The sequence below is a fragment of the Cebus imitator genome, unplaced genomic scaffold (assembly GCF_001604975.1).
Source record: "Cebus imitator isolate Cc_AM_T3 unplaced genomic scaffold, Cebus_imitator-1.0 Scaffold194, whole genome shotgun sequence".
Lineage (NCBI taxonomy): Eukaryota > Metazoa > Chordata > Mammalia > Primates > Cebidae > Cebus > Cebus imitator.
This window is the reverse complement of record NW_016107509.1, coordinates 1871148-1887384: the sequence shown is the minus strand read 5'-3', so window position 1 is coordinate 1887384 and position 16237 is coordinate 1871148. Positions and strand designations below refer to the sequence as shown.

General features: G+C 40.7%; 1 protein-coding gene across 3 annotated transcripts in view; it reads left to right on the top strand.

Moving 5' to 3' along the window:
• The window catches only part of POGLUT3 (protein O-glucosyltransferase 3), a 23925-nt gene extending 7688 nt beyond the window's left edge, over positions 1-16237 (top strand). Inside the window, exons 3-8 of one of the 3 annotated variants that reach the window (XM_017547064.2) lie at positions 2972-3255; positions 7214-7430; positions 8406-8602; positions 10284-10478; positions 12056-12160; positions 14658-16237. In XM_017547064.2, coding sequence (XP_017402553.1) covers positions 2972-3255; positions 7214-7430; positions 8406-8602; positions 10284-10478; positions 12056-12160; positions 14658-14783 — 1124 coding nt within the window. In that variant the 3' untranslated portion in view covers positions 14784-16237. The remainder of the gene's footprint in view (positions 1-2971; positions 3256-7213; positions 7431-8405; positions 8603-10283; positions 10479-12055; positions 12161-14657) is intronic. The other 2 variants (XM_017547065.2, XM_037745204.1) reach the window with 2 other exon arrangements.

Below are 16237 nucleotides of genomic sequence, written 5' to 3'. Positions count from 1 at the left end.
TAAAAATGTGACTCCACTGTCTTCTGACTTGCATTGCTTCTAACAAATCTAGCATTGTCCTTTGTTCATCTGTGCTGCTTTTAAGGTTTTCTCTTTTTCAATTGTTTTGAGAAATTTAATTATTATATGCCTTGGTGCAGTTTTCTTCATATTTCCTGTGTTTGGATTCGTGGAACTTCTTGGAATTGGGGGTTTGTAATTTTCATCGAATTTAGAAAAATTTTGGTCATTATTGCTTCAAATATGTTTTCTGTTACATTCCACCTTACCTTCAAGGATACTGATTGCCCATATATTGGGCTTGAAATTATCCTGTGGTTCATTGATACTCTTTTCATTTTTAAAATTCTTTTTTCTCTTTGTTTCATTTTGTATACTTTGTATTATCATCTCTAAATTCTCTTTTCTTCTGCAATGTGCAATCTGTCATCAGTCCTATACAGTGTAGTTTTCACCTCTCCATGCTTTTTCATCTTCTTGAGCTCTTTTCTGGGGTGCAGTTAAATTACTGGGAGATAGTTTAATCCTTCCAAGTTTTGCTTTTACAATTTGTTAGGTGAGACTAGAGCCATGTCTAGCCTAGGACTAATTATTCCCCACTACTAAGGCAATACACTTCCGTATACTTTACCCAAGCACTATGAATTAGGAGGCTTTCCAATCTGACTGGTACCCACCGCTAAGTAATGTTCCCTCTGATCATTTTGGATGGGTTCTTCCCCTGTCTTCCTCTAGAACATAAGAACACTCAGGTGGTAAGTATCTTAAATAACCATGTCTCAGCCTGAAATCTGTTTTCATCCTTTGTCATTATCATTCTAAACATTTAAATGTTACACCTAAATAGTTAAACTGTATTATTTTTGGAATCAGTACAGGGAAGGAGCCCATCCAAAATGCACTGATCATATGCCCTGATCATAATATGCTCTGCTTAATATGTGAAGAGGACCTTCTACAGATCTCTAACCTTCTCTAGGACCTGCAGTACTTCCTTTTCAGATACTCTGTCCTACAAAGTCTAGAGCTGCCTTGGTCTCCCTGGACTGTCAGCTCTGCTTCCTCAACTCAGTGAGGTTGGCTGCCTGGCTTTGCCTACAGTCCCCCTCCCTGCACTACAACCTCGAAGCTCCTTTAAACAGTAGGCTGTAGGAATCGTAGGGCTTACGTTATTTGTTCCCCATCTCTCAGACTCACTGTCCTTCATTGCCTGATACCTAGTGCTTTAAAAACTATTGTTTAAGGCCAGGTGCAGTGACTCATGCCTGTAATCCCAGCACTTTGGGAGGCCAAGGCAGGCAGATCACTTGATGTCAGGAGTTGGAGACCAACCTGGCCAATATGGTAAAACCCTTCTGTACTAAAAATACAAAAAAATTAGCTGGGCATGGTGGCGAGCACCTGTAATCCCAGCTATTCAGGAGGCTGAGGCAGGAAAATCACTTGAACCCAGGAGAAAGAGATTGAAGGTGAGCCGAGATCACACCACTGCACTCCAGTCTAGGTGACACAGTGAGACTCGGTCTCAAAAGAACAACAACAAAAACAACAAAAAACTGTTGTTTCATATATTTTGTGGGGGTGTTTTCTGGTCATTTTAGGTGGGAGGGTACATCAGTCTTGTTGCTTGTTGTCAATGAAAAGAGTCAAACTTATGGCCAGGCACTGTGACTCATGCCTATAATCCCAGCACTTTGGGAGGCTGAGGCAGGTGGATCACCTGAGGTCAGAAGTTCAAGACCAGCCTGGCCAACCTGGTGAAACCCCATCTCTACTAAAAATACAAAAATTAGCCAAATGTGGTGATGCATGCCTGTAATCGCAGCTACTCGGGAGGTTGAGGCAGGAGAATCGCTTGAACCCGGGAGGTGGAGGTTGCAGTGAGCCGAGATCAGGCCACTACACTCCAGCCTGGGCAACAGAGTGATACTCTATCTCCCCACCCCACTGCCCCTCAAAAAAAAGAAAGAAAGAAAAGAGTCCAATTCTAAAATATTTGAAGACGTTTATTCTGAGCCGAATATGAGTGACAAATGGCCCATGACACAACCCTCAGGAGATCCTGAGAACATGTGCTCAAGGTGGTCAGGCTACAGTTTTATACATTTTAGGGAGACATAAGACATTGATCAATACATGTAAGATGTACATTGGTTTGGTCTGGAAAGGAAGGACAATTGGAAGTGGGGGAGGTGTTTGGGAGGGGTTCGGCAGGGGGCAGGGCTTCCAGGTCATAGGTAGATTCAAAGACTTTCTGATTGGCAGTTGGTTGAAAGAATTAAGTTATTGTCTAAAGACCTAGAATCAATAGAAAGGAATGTGTGGGCTTATGATAAGGGTTTGTGGAAACCAAGGTTTTATCACACAGATGAGGCCTCCAGGTAGCAGCCTACAGAGAAGAGATTGCAAATACTTCTTATCAGGCTTAAAGAGTCATTTCTGTCAGTTTTAAGGTCTGTGTTGATGTAAATGCTGTTCAGCTGGGCCCGAATTCCAAAAGAGATGAGGGCATAATGAGGCATGTCTGGCTTCCCCTTCCCTTCATGGCCAAACTAGTTTTTCAGGTTAACTTTGGAATGTCTTTGGCCGAAAGGAGAGATCCATTTGGATGGTTGGGGAGGCTTAGGAATTTTATTTTTGGTTTGCATAATGTCTAAAAATTAATACAATCTTTTTCTCCTTGCTAAAAGGTAAGTTGTTTTATGTTTACTGCCATTTATACCTCACTAGAAATGAATTTATCAGAGAGTAGGTTAGATTGAGAGAGGGCATATACTAAACTAACTGTGTTATCCAAGGTGGTATGAAAAGGAAGGTAAAAGTGTAGGACTCTAACAAAATCACTGATTTGACTAGGGCAGATTATCTCTGGATAATCTTAGAATTCACCAAGAAGCAGAGACAGAAGTGACTCCTTGTGTTTTGGTGCTTGTTGATGGAGTGCAGCCTTCTTCCTGTTTTCCTTTCCTAGGACCAGTATACCATGAGTACTGTGAGTGTCCAGAAAATCCTCAGGCCTGGCAGAAAACTCTTTCTTGTCCAACCAAAGAACCGCAGATTGCAAAAGATTTTGCTTCCTTTCCCAGCATCAATCTCCAGCAAATGCTAAACGAAGTCCCCAAAAGGTTTGGGGATGAGAGAGGTGCCGTTGTTCATTACACAATTCTCAATAACCACATTTACCGGAGATCTTTAGGGAAATACACGGACTTCAAAATGTTCTCTGATGAGATTTTGTTATCACTGACAAGAAAGGTAGGAGAATGAATGAATTGATATAGTTTAATTATTTAGGTATAACATTTAAATGTTTAGAATGATATGACAAAGGATGAAACAGATTTCAGGCTGAGAAATGGGCATCTAAGATATTTGCAACCTGAGTGTTCATATGTTTTCCACCTTTGTGGATCTCATTGTCCTGTAAGATTTAAAATTAAGTGGCTTGAGGCCAGGCATGGTGGCTCATGCCTGCAGTCACAGCACTTTGGGAGGCCAAGAGGGATGGATCACCCGAGGTCAGGAGTTCGAGACCAGGCTGGCCAACATGGCAAAACCCCATCTCTACTGAAAATACAAAAATTAGCTGGGTATGGTGACAGTCACCTGTAATTCCAGCTACTCGGAATTGAGGCAGGAGAATGGCTTGAACCCAGGAGGTGGAGGTTGCAGTGACCCAAGATTGCACCACTGCAGTCCAACCTGGGTGACAGAATGAGACTCCATTTCAAATAAAGAAATACATACATACATAAAATAAAATAAAATTAAGTGGCTTGAGCCCCCATCCCAGGTAGGTGTGCCATGCAGGACGCTCCCAAGGTCTTTTTGAACTTCCAGACATTTATAACAAGGTTACTTCTTCTTCTCCTCCTCCTCCTCCTTCCTCCTCCTCTTCTTCTTCTTCAAAACTGTCTATATTTACAGTATCCAAACAGAACTGTCTTATTAATTAATTAATTTATTTATTTTTTAATTGAGATGGGGTCTTATGCAGGCTGGCCTCAAACTCTTGGGCTCAAGCCATCCTCCCACCTCAGCCTCAGTCCTAGCTGGGACTATAGGCACACACAACTGTTGCAAGAGGTCACTTTAAGTTCTCTGTTCCTGCTGAATACTCCTTCTGTTTAGATTTCACCTTCTGCAGCTGTTTACTTCTCTTCGCCTCAAAATGATCTGAACTTAGAACACATTTTCCTTGTTTTTCCCTAAGCATACCTAGAAGTTAGCATGCATGGCACATTTTGTCAAAGCTTGGGGTACCAGAAACAGGTTGCTTTTTTTTTTCACCAGTGCATACTAAAAAACATACAAACAAAACCCCTGATATTTAAAAATAGACACCTCTGTACTAATCAGACTCTCAGTCATGCTTTCCTCTGGGAATTTCTCAGGGCTGTCCTTGATCTTAAGGTCTTAGCCTCTTACTAATGTGGTTAGGCCCACTGTCTTTCAGGCTCTCCACATCCCCCAATAGCGCCCCCTTATCCCACTGCTCAGCCTCTCTTTCCACATTTGCAGATCTCTAAATTCTTCTTAAGCAGAGCAACTGAGACCACCTTTTGTTCTTATTTCTGATTATACAGGATGAAGGATGGAGGTGGGCAGTATTTATCTTTCTTACCCAGAGAGACCATTAAGGGAGGTTTTTGTTTGTTTGTTTGTTTTGAGATGGAGTATTGCTGTGTCACCAGGCTGGAATGCAGTGGCACGATATCGGCTCATGGCAACCTCCAATTCCCTGGTTCAAGTGATTCTCCTGCCTCAGCCCCCCGAGTAGCTGGGATTACAAGCACCCATCACCATGCCCAGCTAATTTTGTATTTTTAGTAGAGATGGGGTTTCATCATGTTGTCCAGGATGGTCCCGATCTCCTGACCTCGTGATCCGCCCACCTCAGCCTCCCAAAGTGCTGGGACTACAGGTGTGAGCCACTGTGCCCGGCCAAGAGAGTTTTTTACACCAAAACAACACAGTTTTCCTGACATGTTATACAATCCCCCAAGTATGCTGACTGTGTGGCTGCAGTCAGTCCTTACTTTAAATAGCAGTCCCCACCCCCTCCGCCACCAGCATACAGTGTGAGTGTACAAGCAAATTATGGGCATCTGCTCCTAAAGGTAGTGCTCTCTTCCTGGGCTACAACCGGTCAATCATGCCCTGTATTCTCGCCTCTTTAACCCATGTTGCTGGCTTCATCACAGTAGATTTCAGCCAGGGATGATTTTGCCCATCAGAGGACATTTGCAATGTTTAGAGACATTTTTGGTTGTCACAACTCAGGGATTGCTATTAGCATCTAGTGGGTAAGCATCCTACAATACAAAGGATAGTGACTTCACAGCAAAGAATCATCCAGCCCCAAATGTCAACAGTGTGTGCTTGAGAGACCTTGCTCCACAGTGAGCACTTCTGATGTGGAGTTTATTAATGAGTTTATAAATAATAGCAGGGAGGCTGGACATGGTGGCTCACACCTGTAATCCCAACACTCTCAGAGGCTGAGGCAGGTGAATCATTTGAGGTCAGGAGTTTGAGACCAGCCTGGCCAACACGGCCAACCCCGTCTCTGCTAAAAATATAAAAATTAGCCAGGTGTGGTGACATGTACCTATAGTCCCAGTTACTTGGGAGGCTGAGGCACAAGAATCATTTGAACCTGAGAAGCAGAGGTTGTGGTGAGCCGAGATCGCACCACTGCACTCCAGCCTGGGCAGCAGAGCAAGACTGTGTCTCAAATAATAATAATAATAATAACAATGACAGGGAAACAAGAGGGTGAATATTCATATCTCTCAACCTTTCCTTTTGTTCTTTGCTCAGTAGCTGGGGAAGAAATCTAAGATGAAAGAGACATAGTCCTAGTCTTTGAGCAGCCCACTCTCGTGGGACTTGTTTTTGTTTTTTGGGAGTGGAAGTGGGTTGTGAATACAAACAAATAATTATATCCCGACATGATAGGTCTCAAAAAAAATAAGTACCCAGGGTTCAAGTGCCTGAGGAGGGTGAGTCATAGAGGAGGTGGTGTTAGATCTGAGTTTGAAAGATGAGAAAGAAGACTGCCAAGTTAAATAAGTAGAGCATTCCAAATGAAGGGAATTACATATTAAGTGGATGGCATTTTCAGAGAGTAGCTTAAGGTTTTCTGGTAGGTGGACAGATGAAAGATGAGGCGTATAGCCAGGGTGGACCCAGATAGGCCTTGAATGCCAGCCAGAGAGTTGAGATCTTGTGCCATAGGCTTAAGGTTCTGTTAAGCTTGCTAGTGACATTAACCAAGTTATTTTAGAAACTTCAGTTTTGGAATTAATTTTAGTTTTGGAAATCTTAGCCCTGTGGAGAACAGATTACAGTATGGAGAGCCCAGAATCAGATCACCTAGTAAGGAAGCTATTACAACAATCTAGGCAAGAAATGATGAGGGCCTAAACTGAGACGTTGACCGTGGAGATGGAAACGGAGTGGCAGAGTGGCAGGTTGCAGAGGCAAGGGCAGATGAGGTAAAGAAGGGGACAGTGAAGGAAAACAAGGCTTTGGTTCTAACTTTGTAGATTCTCTTGTTTAGGCAGCTGGCAGAGAGGGTTCTCAAAGCTGCTCATTCATACCTGTCTACACAATTTCCAGTTCTCTAACACTACATTTTATTTTATTTATTTATTTAATTAATTTATTTGAAAACAGTCTTACTCTGTTGCCCAGGCTGGAGTACAGTGGCGTGATCTCAGCTCACTGCAACCTCCATCTCCCAGGTTAAAGGGATTCTACTGCCTTACCCTCCTGAGTAGCTGGGATTACAGGTGCCTGCCACCAGCCCAGCTAATTTTTGTAATTTTAGTAGTGATGGGGGTCTCACCATGTTGGCCAGACTGGTCTCAAACTCCTGACCTTAACTGATCCACTCCCAAAGTCCTGAGATTACAGGTGTGAGCCACCATGCCCGGCCTCAAACACCAAATTTTAAATCCACCTCTGGACAGAGGTAGCTGACTCCTGGTTAAGTGAATTTGTCATGTAGGATCCTCACAAGTGACAAATTCACAGGCATCCTGTCAATGACAGGCATGCTTCTCTCCTCTCTTACTGTTTTTGAATGGTCAACTCTGTCAGAAATATGTAAGAAAACCAAAGAACTGTCGTATTTAGTCTTTGGTTTTCTTACATATATGGAAGACATATCTTCCCAGGAGTGACATTTGTTTATATGTTTATTTAGGTCCTCCTCCCAGATTTAGAATTTTATGTTAATCTTGGAGATTGGCCTTTGGAGCATCGAAAAGTCAATGGAACCCCCAGCCCCATACCTATCATTTCATGGTGCGGCTCTCTGGATTCAAGAGATATTGTCCTTCCAACATATGACATCACCCACTCCACGCTTGAAGCCATGAGGGGTGTTACAAATGATCTCCTCTCTATTCAGGGAAATACAGGTAATTCAGAGAAATATAGGCGTTCAGGAAAATGCATGGCTAATTAACAAAGAGAAAGCTTAGAGAGATAGTGGGTTATATATATATGTTTGCATTCAATAGCATATTAGAAAAAGTCTTTCCTGTATTCAAAATTCTGACCAACTTGAGTAAAGATTTGTGGATGTTACTCAGTTACAGCATTTTTTTTTCTGGTCACTGTATGTAAGAACAAAGGCCTAGCTCATGTTTTATTGTGAAACACAGAAGATGGAAGAAGCTAATGCCTTGGTGAGTGGGCCAAGTCACTGAATCTCTTTTTGCTTTGAACATGGACCGACATTATTTCAGATATTTCCTAGTATTATACAACAGAATACACCAATACTCACGTGAGCTTTCACTAGCAGACAAATGGATAAAATTAGAGCATTCTTTAATATAATACAGCAAATAAAAGGACTGTTTTTCTTTTTTGAAAGTCTAAACTTGAAAGTACTTCCAGCGGCTGGGTGCGGTGACTCACACCTGTAATCCTAGCCCTTTGGGAGGCTGAGGTAGGTGGATCATGAGGTCAAGAGATTGAGACCATCCTAGCCAACATGGTGAAACCCTGTCTCTACTAAAAGTACAAAAATTAACTGGGTGTGGTGGTGCATGCCTTTAGTCCCAGCTGCTACTCGAGAGGCTGAGGCAGGAGAATTGCTTGAACCCAAGAGGCAGAGGTTGCAGTGAGCTGAGATCGCACCACTGCACTCCAACCTGGGTAACAGAGTGAGACACCATCTCAAAAAAAAAGAAAAAAAGAAAGTACTTCTGGCAAATTGAGATTCAATCCCATATTTTTTTTTAAATTGCATCTGCTTTAGAAGATGAGTTGATGATAAAAGAGCTTTAACATCTTAAATAACAATGGTAGATTAAAGAGGATTATGCTTACCATATTAAAATATCAAACTCATAATCATAATTTTTTTTATGGATTCAAACTTGTAGGGCCTTCCTGGATCAATAAAACAGAGAGAGCTTTCTTCAGAGGTAGAGACAGCCGAGAGGAGAGGCTCCAGTTGGTACAGCTGTCCAAAAAAAATCCTCAGCTACTAGATGCAGGAATTACAGGATATTTCTTTTTCCAAGAGAAAGAAAAGGAGCTTGGAAAAGCCAAGTTGATGGGTTTCTTTGATTTCTTTAAGGTATGCATTTGAGACTTCCTCTATGGATATTAAGTGATAAACTTGTATTAAAAGTCTACCAAAATAGGTGGGCTTCAGCAAATTTCTTCTTTCTTGTGAACTGACATACATGTTTACATTTTCTTATTAGGTAACAGGAATTACAAAACTCATTGTGGTTTCCTTCTTTTGTTGTTAACTTTACCAAATAGCTCAGAACTGTACTTAATTCTCAAAATATAGTACAAGGATTAACCTGGGATTTTGATGTAGTTATTTTTTTTTCTTTTTTCTTTTCTTTTTTTTAAATTTGCTTTAATAAACTGGGAATATAATACCTTTTACATAAAGTGATCTCAAATGTCTTTTGTAAATAGAAAAAGTACAAATTCCATGTATGTAAAATGGGAGTTGGGATTGGGGTTCAAGGCCTGCTTCCAATCCTGTCTCTGCCACCAGCTATGGGATCTTCCTCTCTTGGTGCCTTGGTCTTTAAACCCGTGTGATGCCTGCCTACTCCTTCAGAGCATTATCACGAAGCCTAAAGGAGAGATGTGAACAATGTGACAAAAGCTGATAGGCTCAAAAACTCCTTGTACCAATTATTTAAGAAAAAATTAATTACCAAATCTGGGAGTGTGTCCTCTTCATCCCAGAGTGATATAATGAGTAGAACAGGGGATTTGGGACTCAGAGAATGGAGGTTTATACATTTCTCTGAACACTAGTTTTTTCATTTGTAAAAAGAAAAAGAAAGGGTTAATAATACCTGCTTTGGATTATTATAATTGAATGAAGTTTAATGCCTATGAAAAGTGCATTTGAAATGGAAAATAAAGTGTGTAAATCCAACAAATATGCAGACAGCATACCTACTGTGTTGCCAGCATTGCCCATCCTTAAATGTCTCCAGGTTTGTCTCCTCAGCTCTAAAACTGTAAAATAGAGACCGTGCCTGCCTGTTTCATAGATTGCATATAAGGAACAAATGAAATAACGAATAAATGAAAATGTTCATTGTTATCAGTATTAAGCTTTAAGAACTTTTGAAAATAGTTTTCCTGGCTGGGCACCATGGCTCACATCTATGATCCCAGCACTTTGGGAGGCTAAGCCAAGCAGATCACCTGAGGTTGGGAGTTTGAGACCAGCCTGGCCAACATGGGGAAACCCTGTCTCTACTAAAAATAGGAAAAAATTCGCTGGCCGCAGTAGCAGGCGCCTGTAATCCCAGCTACTCAGGAGGTTGAGGCACCAGAATCATTTGAACCTGGGAGGCGGAGGTTGCAGTGAGCCAAGATTACACCACTGTACTCCAGCCTGGGTGACAGAGCAAGACACTGTCTCAAAAAAGAAAAAAAATTAAAATTTAAAAAGAGAAAGAAAATAGTTTTCCTACCTGGTTACAGAAATCTGGATTCTATATTTCAGAGACATGATTGAAATAGGTCTCCACTCCTATTTCCTAAAATTTAGCATCTTGCATTTAAACAATATATTTCTTAAAATTAATCTGAGAAAGGCTACTTGTGACTTTTAAACAAAGAGAAGATATAAGTTATACAATAAAACTTTTAAACCCAAAAGTTGGAAAATGGAAAATAATTCCTCTGTAGTTGACATTAGAGTGTTGATGAAAAGCAGAAGTAAAGCAAATGACTACTGAAAGTTTGTTTATATTTGTTTGTTTTTCATCTTCCAGTACAAGTATCAAGTTAATGTGGATGGGACCGTGGCTGCTTACAGATATCCATATCTCATGCTGGGTGACAGTCTGGTTTTAAAGCAGGACTCACCATATTATGAACATTTCTATACGGCACTAGAGCCTTGGAAGCATTATGTTCCAATTAAAAGAAATCTTGGTGATTTATTAGAGAAAGTTAAATGGGCTAAGGTATGCTTCCCAGCAATTTTTATTTCTTTGGGCAATAACAGATTCGCCAGAGTGAGTTAGTTGAGTTCCATCACAACACAATTTGATTTACATAATGGAATTGAAAGAAATATTATTTTCTGAAATTGCTGTTCCCCTGAAGTATCTAAAGAATCAGCATCAGAATCATTTTGCATACCCTTTAACAACATTTTGGAAGATTTTCAGAAGATTTGAAGTCCAGCGTTATATAAAATACAGATTTTCTAAATGCTGTTTACACATACAAACAAGAACACACAAAATGCAAATTACTAATTCAAAGACCAGAGTTAAAGTGTTTTATGAACAAGAAAACATTTAAGCCAATTATAGTACTCTTTTCTTATCCCCAGTTAGAAGAAAAGGCACAAATTCTTAATGAATGCATGTTATACAACCTCCCAAGAATCACATTTCCCATAAAATAGGAATTCCTTTTTTAAAAGGAAAGGAATTAAAAAGCTGTTCCATTTTATTATAAAACTACAAAAATGTACCCTTCCATTTTGAGACTTTATACTGATTCTAAGAAACAATATATGGTTATGGAAATAATCGGATGCCTGAGGCAGAATCAGTGTTGTGACCCTTCATAAGAGCCACGATAGCTCACAAATGGCTTTTCCTGTGGGCAGCATGGTAGAAGATTAACTATTTTCCAAAAGTATAATTAAGAATGCTGACTATTAATGGTACTGAATGAACAGCCTGTAGGTACTAATGACTGAAGTTTTTGGTTACAAAGCAATACAGTCTTTTATAGCTACCATTTTATAACACTTTTTGGTTCTGACTGCAAATTTGCAGGGAGCTTTTAAAAGATGTTGTAACATGAAAATGGATTAATTCTACTATCATGCAGAGAGGAACTAGGCTGGTGGGACAGATGAGGAAGCCAAAGAGTACTTCCTGGGTGGCCAGGAAGGTATCAAGATGATCACAATAGGGGCTGCAGGTGGGTTGTTGCACTGTGGGGAGAAGGAGTGGTTTCCTGGTACTCTGGAAAAAAAAAAAAAGGGGGCCAAACTTGTGATCATTTCTCTTTAACAGAGATGTCTAGGAAAATACTCTGTCTCTTCCCATAGCCTCATTCTTTTATTTTTCAGTTTGTTGTTTATTTTTTCTGAGACAGAGTCTCGCTCTTTCGCCCAGGCTGGAGTGCAGTGGCATGATCTCTGTTCACTGCAACCTCCGCCTCCCGGGTTCAAGGAGTCTTGTGCTTCAGCCTCCTGAGTATCTGGGATTACAGGCACCTGCAACCACAGCCAGCTAATTTTTGTATTTTTAGTAGAGATGGGGTTTCACCATGTTGGCCAGGCTGATCTCAAACTCCTGACCTTAAGTGATCCTCTAGCCTCGGGCTCCCAAAGTGCTGGGATTACAGGCGTGAGCCACTGCACCTAGCCCCTGTAGCTTTATTCTTAAGTTATAATTCCATTATATTTTGTCTTTCCCATGCTGTTCACTTTCCATCCCACCTCTGTTCCACCTCTCACTTAGCCCTCACTTTCTTTGTGGGTCACAGTAGTAATTTTCATTTTTTTTTAACCTTTCAGGAAAATGATGAAGAAGCCAAGAAGATTGCAAAAGAAGGACAACTGATGGCTAGGGACCTACTACAGCCACACAGGCTTTACTGCTACTATTACCAAGTACTGCAGGTCAGTTCAGAGTGTCCATCCACACTGCTGGGTCAGGTGTCCTCAGACCACACGCACTTGGCCTGTGTACTTCCTACCTGGCTTGCTGAAGGGCTCAGAGAGTCAGCCTATGGACCGGCTGGCTAAGCTGAGGCACTAGTCTAGGGAAAGATAGTGCAAAGTCTTCGTTTGGTGGCCTCCTTTTTTTTGTTTTTGTTTTTTTGAGATGAAGCTCTCTCTGTCACTTGGGCTGGAGTGCAATGGCACAGTCTCGGCTCACTGCAGCCTCTGCCTCCCAGGTTCAAGCATTCTCCTTCCTTAGCCTCCCAAGTAGCTGGGATTACAGGCTTGCACCACCACATCTGGTGAATTTTTGTATTTTTAGTAGAAACTGAGTTTCGCCATGTCAGCCAGCCTGGTCTTGAACTCCTGGCCTCAGGTGATCCGCCCACCTTGGCCTCCCACGGTGCTAGGATTATAGGTGTGAGCCACTAAGCCCGGCCATGCCCTCCATATTTTCATCTTTATTCTATATTATGAAAAACGATGCTGGGAGCCCTCACAAATGTAGATTAGCAGATCTTCCCGTCTTCTCAGTGCTCTCTTTTATAAAATGCCTTGTGGAGTTCCTAGTGTAGGTGTTCTGGAACCTCAGAGAAAAACATTTTTGCTTATCTGAAAAAGAAGAGGGTTAGACTGGAGTTCATTAACATCTTTTTTTACTCAAAATGTTGCCTCCTTATTCTCCTTGATACTTAAGATTTGTGCCTTTTACAGTACAAGGCAGAAAGCAAATATTTAGCTTGGTATAGCAAACAAACTAATGAAATATATGTATAATAGTTCTAACACCTTAGGGCTAAATCCTGAAGTACTATGTCTATTGGGAATCCAAGGATTGGTCTTTCAAGTAACTACCTTGAGTTTTAATCAGAAAAATCTAGACAGGAAGAAAGAAAAGGAAATTATGTTCTTGTTTTTAATCTAACTTTATTTTTCTGTAGGCATAATGAAAGTAAATTTCCCTAGATGCTTGTGGATACTACCCTCTCATATTTTTATCTTCATAGAAAAATAAAATCAATAAGTTACACTATTTACTAAAACCTCCCCTTCCTTCCCTTAAGTTGGTTCTGTCCCATCTGTTGGTCTAGCTTTGTTAGAAGTTTTTTTTTTTTTTTTTTTTTTTTTTTTTTTTTTTTTTTTTTTTTTTTTTTGTTTGGGCGCAGTGGGTCACACCTGTAATTCCAACTACTCAGGAGGCTGAGGCAGGAGAATCTTTTGAACCTGGGAGGCGGAGGTTGCAGTGAGCCCAGATGGTGCCATTGCACTCCAGCCTGGGCAACAAGAGTGAAACCCCATCTCAAAAAAAAAAAAGTCTTACTCTGTCACCCAGGCTAGAGTGCAGTGGCATGATCACAGCTGACTGCAGCCTCAACATCCCACTCTCCCTCTTCAGCCTGCCCCTAGTAGCTGGGACTATACCACTCTCCCACCTCAGCCTCCCGCCAGTAGCTGGGACTACACCACCACACTCAGTGAATTTGTTTATTTTTTTTTAGAGACAAGCTCTTGCTGTGTTGCCCAGGTTCCTCAAGCAATCCTCCAGCCTCAGCCTCCCAAAGAGCTTTAATTTTAATAGTAGGAATTTCTCTCCCTAAAATATTAATTAGGCTCATCTACTTGTGTCAGCATTTTGTTGCATTTGGTCCAGTACTGAGAATGTACAGTGAAATGGACATGGCATCATTGAACTGAAATATCCAGTTTGTGGCTGGTCAGGGTGGCTCACACCTATAGTTCCAGCACTTTGGGAGGCCAACATAGGTGGATTGCTTTAGTCCAGGAGTTGAAGACCAGCCTGACAACATGGTGAAACCCCATTTCTACAAAAAAATTAAAAAATTAGCTGGGCATGGTGGTATGTGCCTATGGTCCCAGCTACTTGGGAGGCTGAGGTGGAAGGATCGCTTGAGCCTAGGATGTCAGAGGCTGCAGTGAGCTGAGACCACGCCACTGCACTTCAGCCTCAGTGACAGGTTGAGACCGTGTCTCAAAAAAACAAACAAACAAAAAACTTCATTTATAGAAATATTTCAGTCAGTGGTCACAGTAGAGGAACATTTCACAGACCTGCTGCCATTTAAAAATGTGTGTGACTATCGGCTTGAGTATTCAAAAAAGTTAATTATTCATTAACAAGTGGAAGATAAATGCTGAGAGCTGCTGTTTGTTTCAGGTAGGGACATCTGGCTTGGCATCCCTTTTGTAGAGGCTTCCAACCTACACATAAAATTGTGGAATGGGGCTTCTTTCTAGATTATGAATTATCACTAGTGCCTGTGATAGCTAAAGTTAAAATGTAACTTTAGTACTAAAATAAACCAGACCTTTGGTTTTAGTCTGAAGACACACAACAACTAGAAAAGATGGCATGACTGGGGATGGGAGTGCGTGGAGGAGTCAACAGAATGAAGTGTGGACTAACCTTTCAGTTGCCTTTAAACCCACATTTCAGAAATATGCTGAGCGCCAGTCCAGCAAACCCGAAGTACGTGATGGAATGGAACTTGTTCCTCAGCCAGAAGACAGCACAGCCATCTGCCAGTGCCACAGGAAAAAGCCTTCAAGAGAAGAGCTTTGAGTCAGCCCAGATTCACACTCTTGTATATCCCAGCTACATCTTTAAGGAAAGATCAAATCTAAGCTGTGAAGGACAGTACAGAAGATTTTACCAAGTGGACTGCTTCTCTCAGTGGCTTTATATGTGTAGATGGATGTAGCCATACTGATTGAGCATGGCTTATCTGAAATGCTTGGGACCAGGAGAGTTTCAGATTTCAGATTTGGGGATATTTGCATATACATAATGAGATATCTTGGGGATGAGACCCAAGTCTAAACACAAAATTCATTTATGTTTCATATATACCTTGTAAACATATCCTGAAGGTAATCTTATATAATACTTTTAATAATTTTATGCATGAAACAAAGTTTGTATACATTGAACTGTCAGAAAGCAAAGGTGTCACTATCTTAGTGACCCATATGGTGTCAGCACTCAAAAAGTTTTGGATTTTGCGGTATTTCAGATTTTGGATTTTTGTATGAGGGATGTTCAACCTGTATTTGAACAAGTATTACCAAATATTTTTGGACATTAAGATCTTTTGAGTAAAAACTGCTATTATCAGCATCATAGTTTCTCTAAAAAGAAAACTTGGGGATCATAGCAGATACAGAGGCTTGCTAAAATATAAATCAGCCTCTGTAAAACTGTTTACATATTTATTGGTTTACGTATTTTATTGGTTTATTTCTATCCCCTGTTCACTTTTTCTCTTCCACTTCCAATTATGAAGAGAAAATATTTGTTCAGGGTTTTTTTTCCTCCCTGTCACTGCATAATTTCTTCTCTTACAAGCTGCTTTTGGCTTTCATTAATAACAGCTTCTTTTAAAAGGTCTGATAAGGATATTTAAGGAAGAAGAGGATGACTCTGTTACTAAAGGTGGCATGGAGACTGTGGAGGGAATATTTTTTAAAGCACTACTCATAACTTTTAAACTACATTTTTCCAAAGCCTGAGACAACATTAAGGAGAAATTGTGCCTTAAGCTAGTTATTCCCAATCTATCTGAGTTGTATACCCATCAAAGACAATACAGTTGTTAACATAGATGAAGGTATGCTGGAGTCATCATTCATTATCTATATATTGAATAGGTCAAAGATAACTGTAGGTGAAGCACTTTCATTATTTTTAAGCTGAAAAGGGGATTCTTGAAAACCTCTACAACAATCTTCAGGAAGCCTGGTATCTTGGGATTCAGCAATAGGCCAACAACTAAGGCAAGCTTCCATTTCTCACTTCACTACTTTTCTATTTCACTGGGTGTCATCGCTAAGACAAAGACTTTGGAAATTTCCTCTGTCTTTTAGGACAGGGTCAGGATTTACGACTCATAGCCTGATAGCTCATTACATAGTCCTTGTAACCATCAGTCCAAGGTTCAGTTCAGTAAAGCGATGCTGTAAAACGAGCTATCTGCAGTCCCAATTTAAAAATATGTACTCTGAAAATCAAAACTAAAT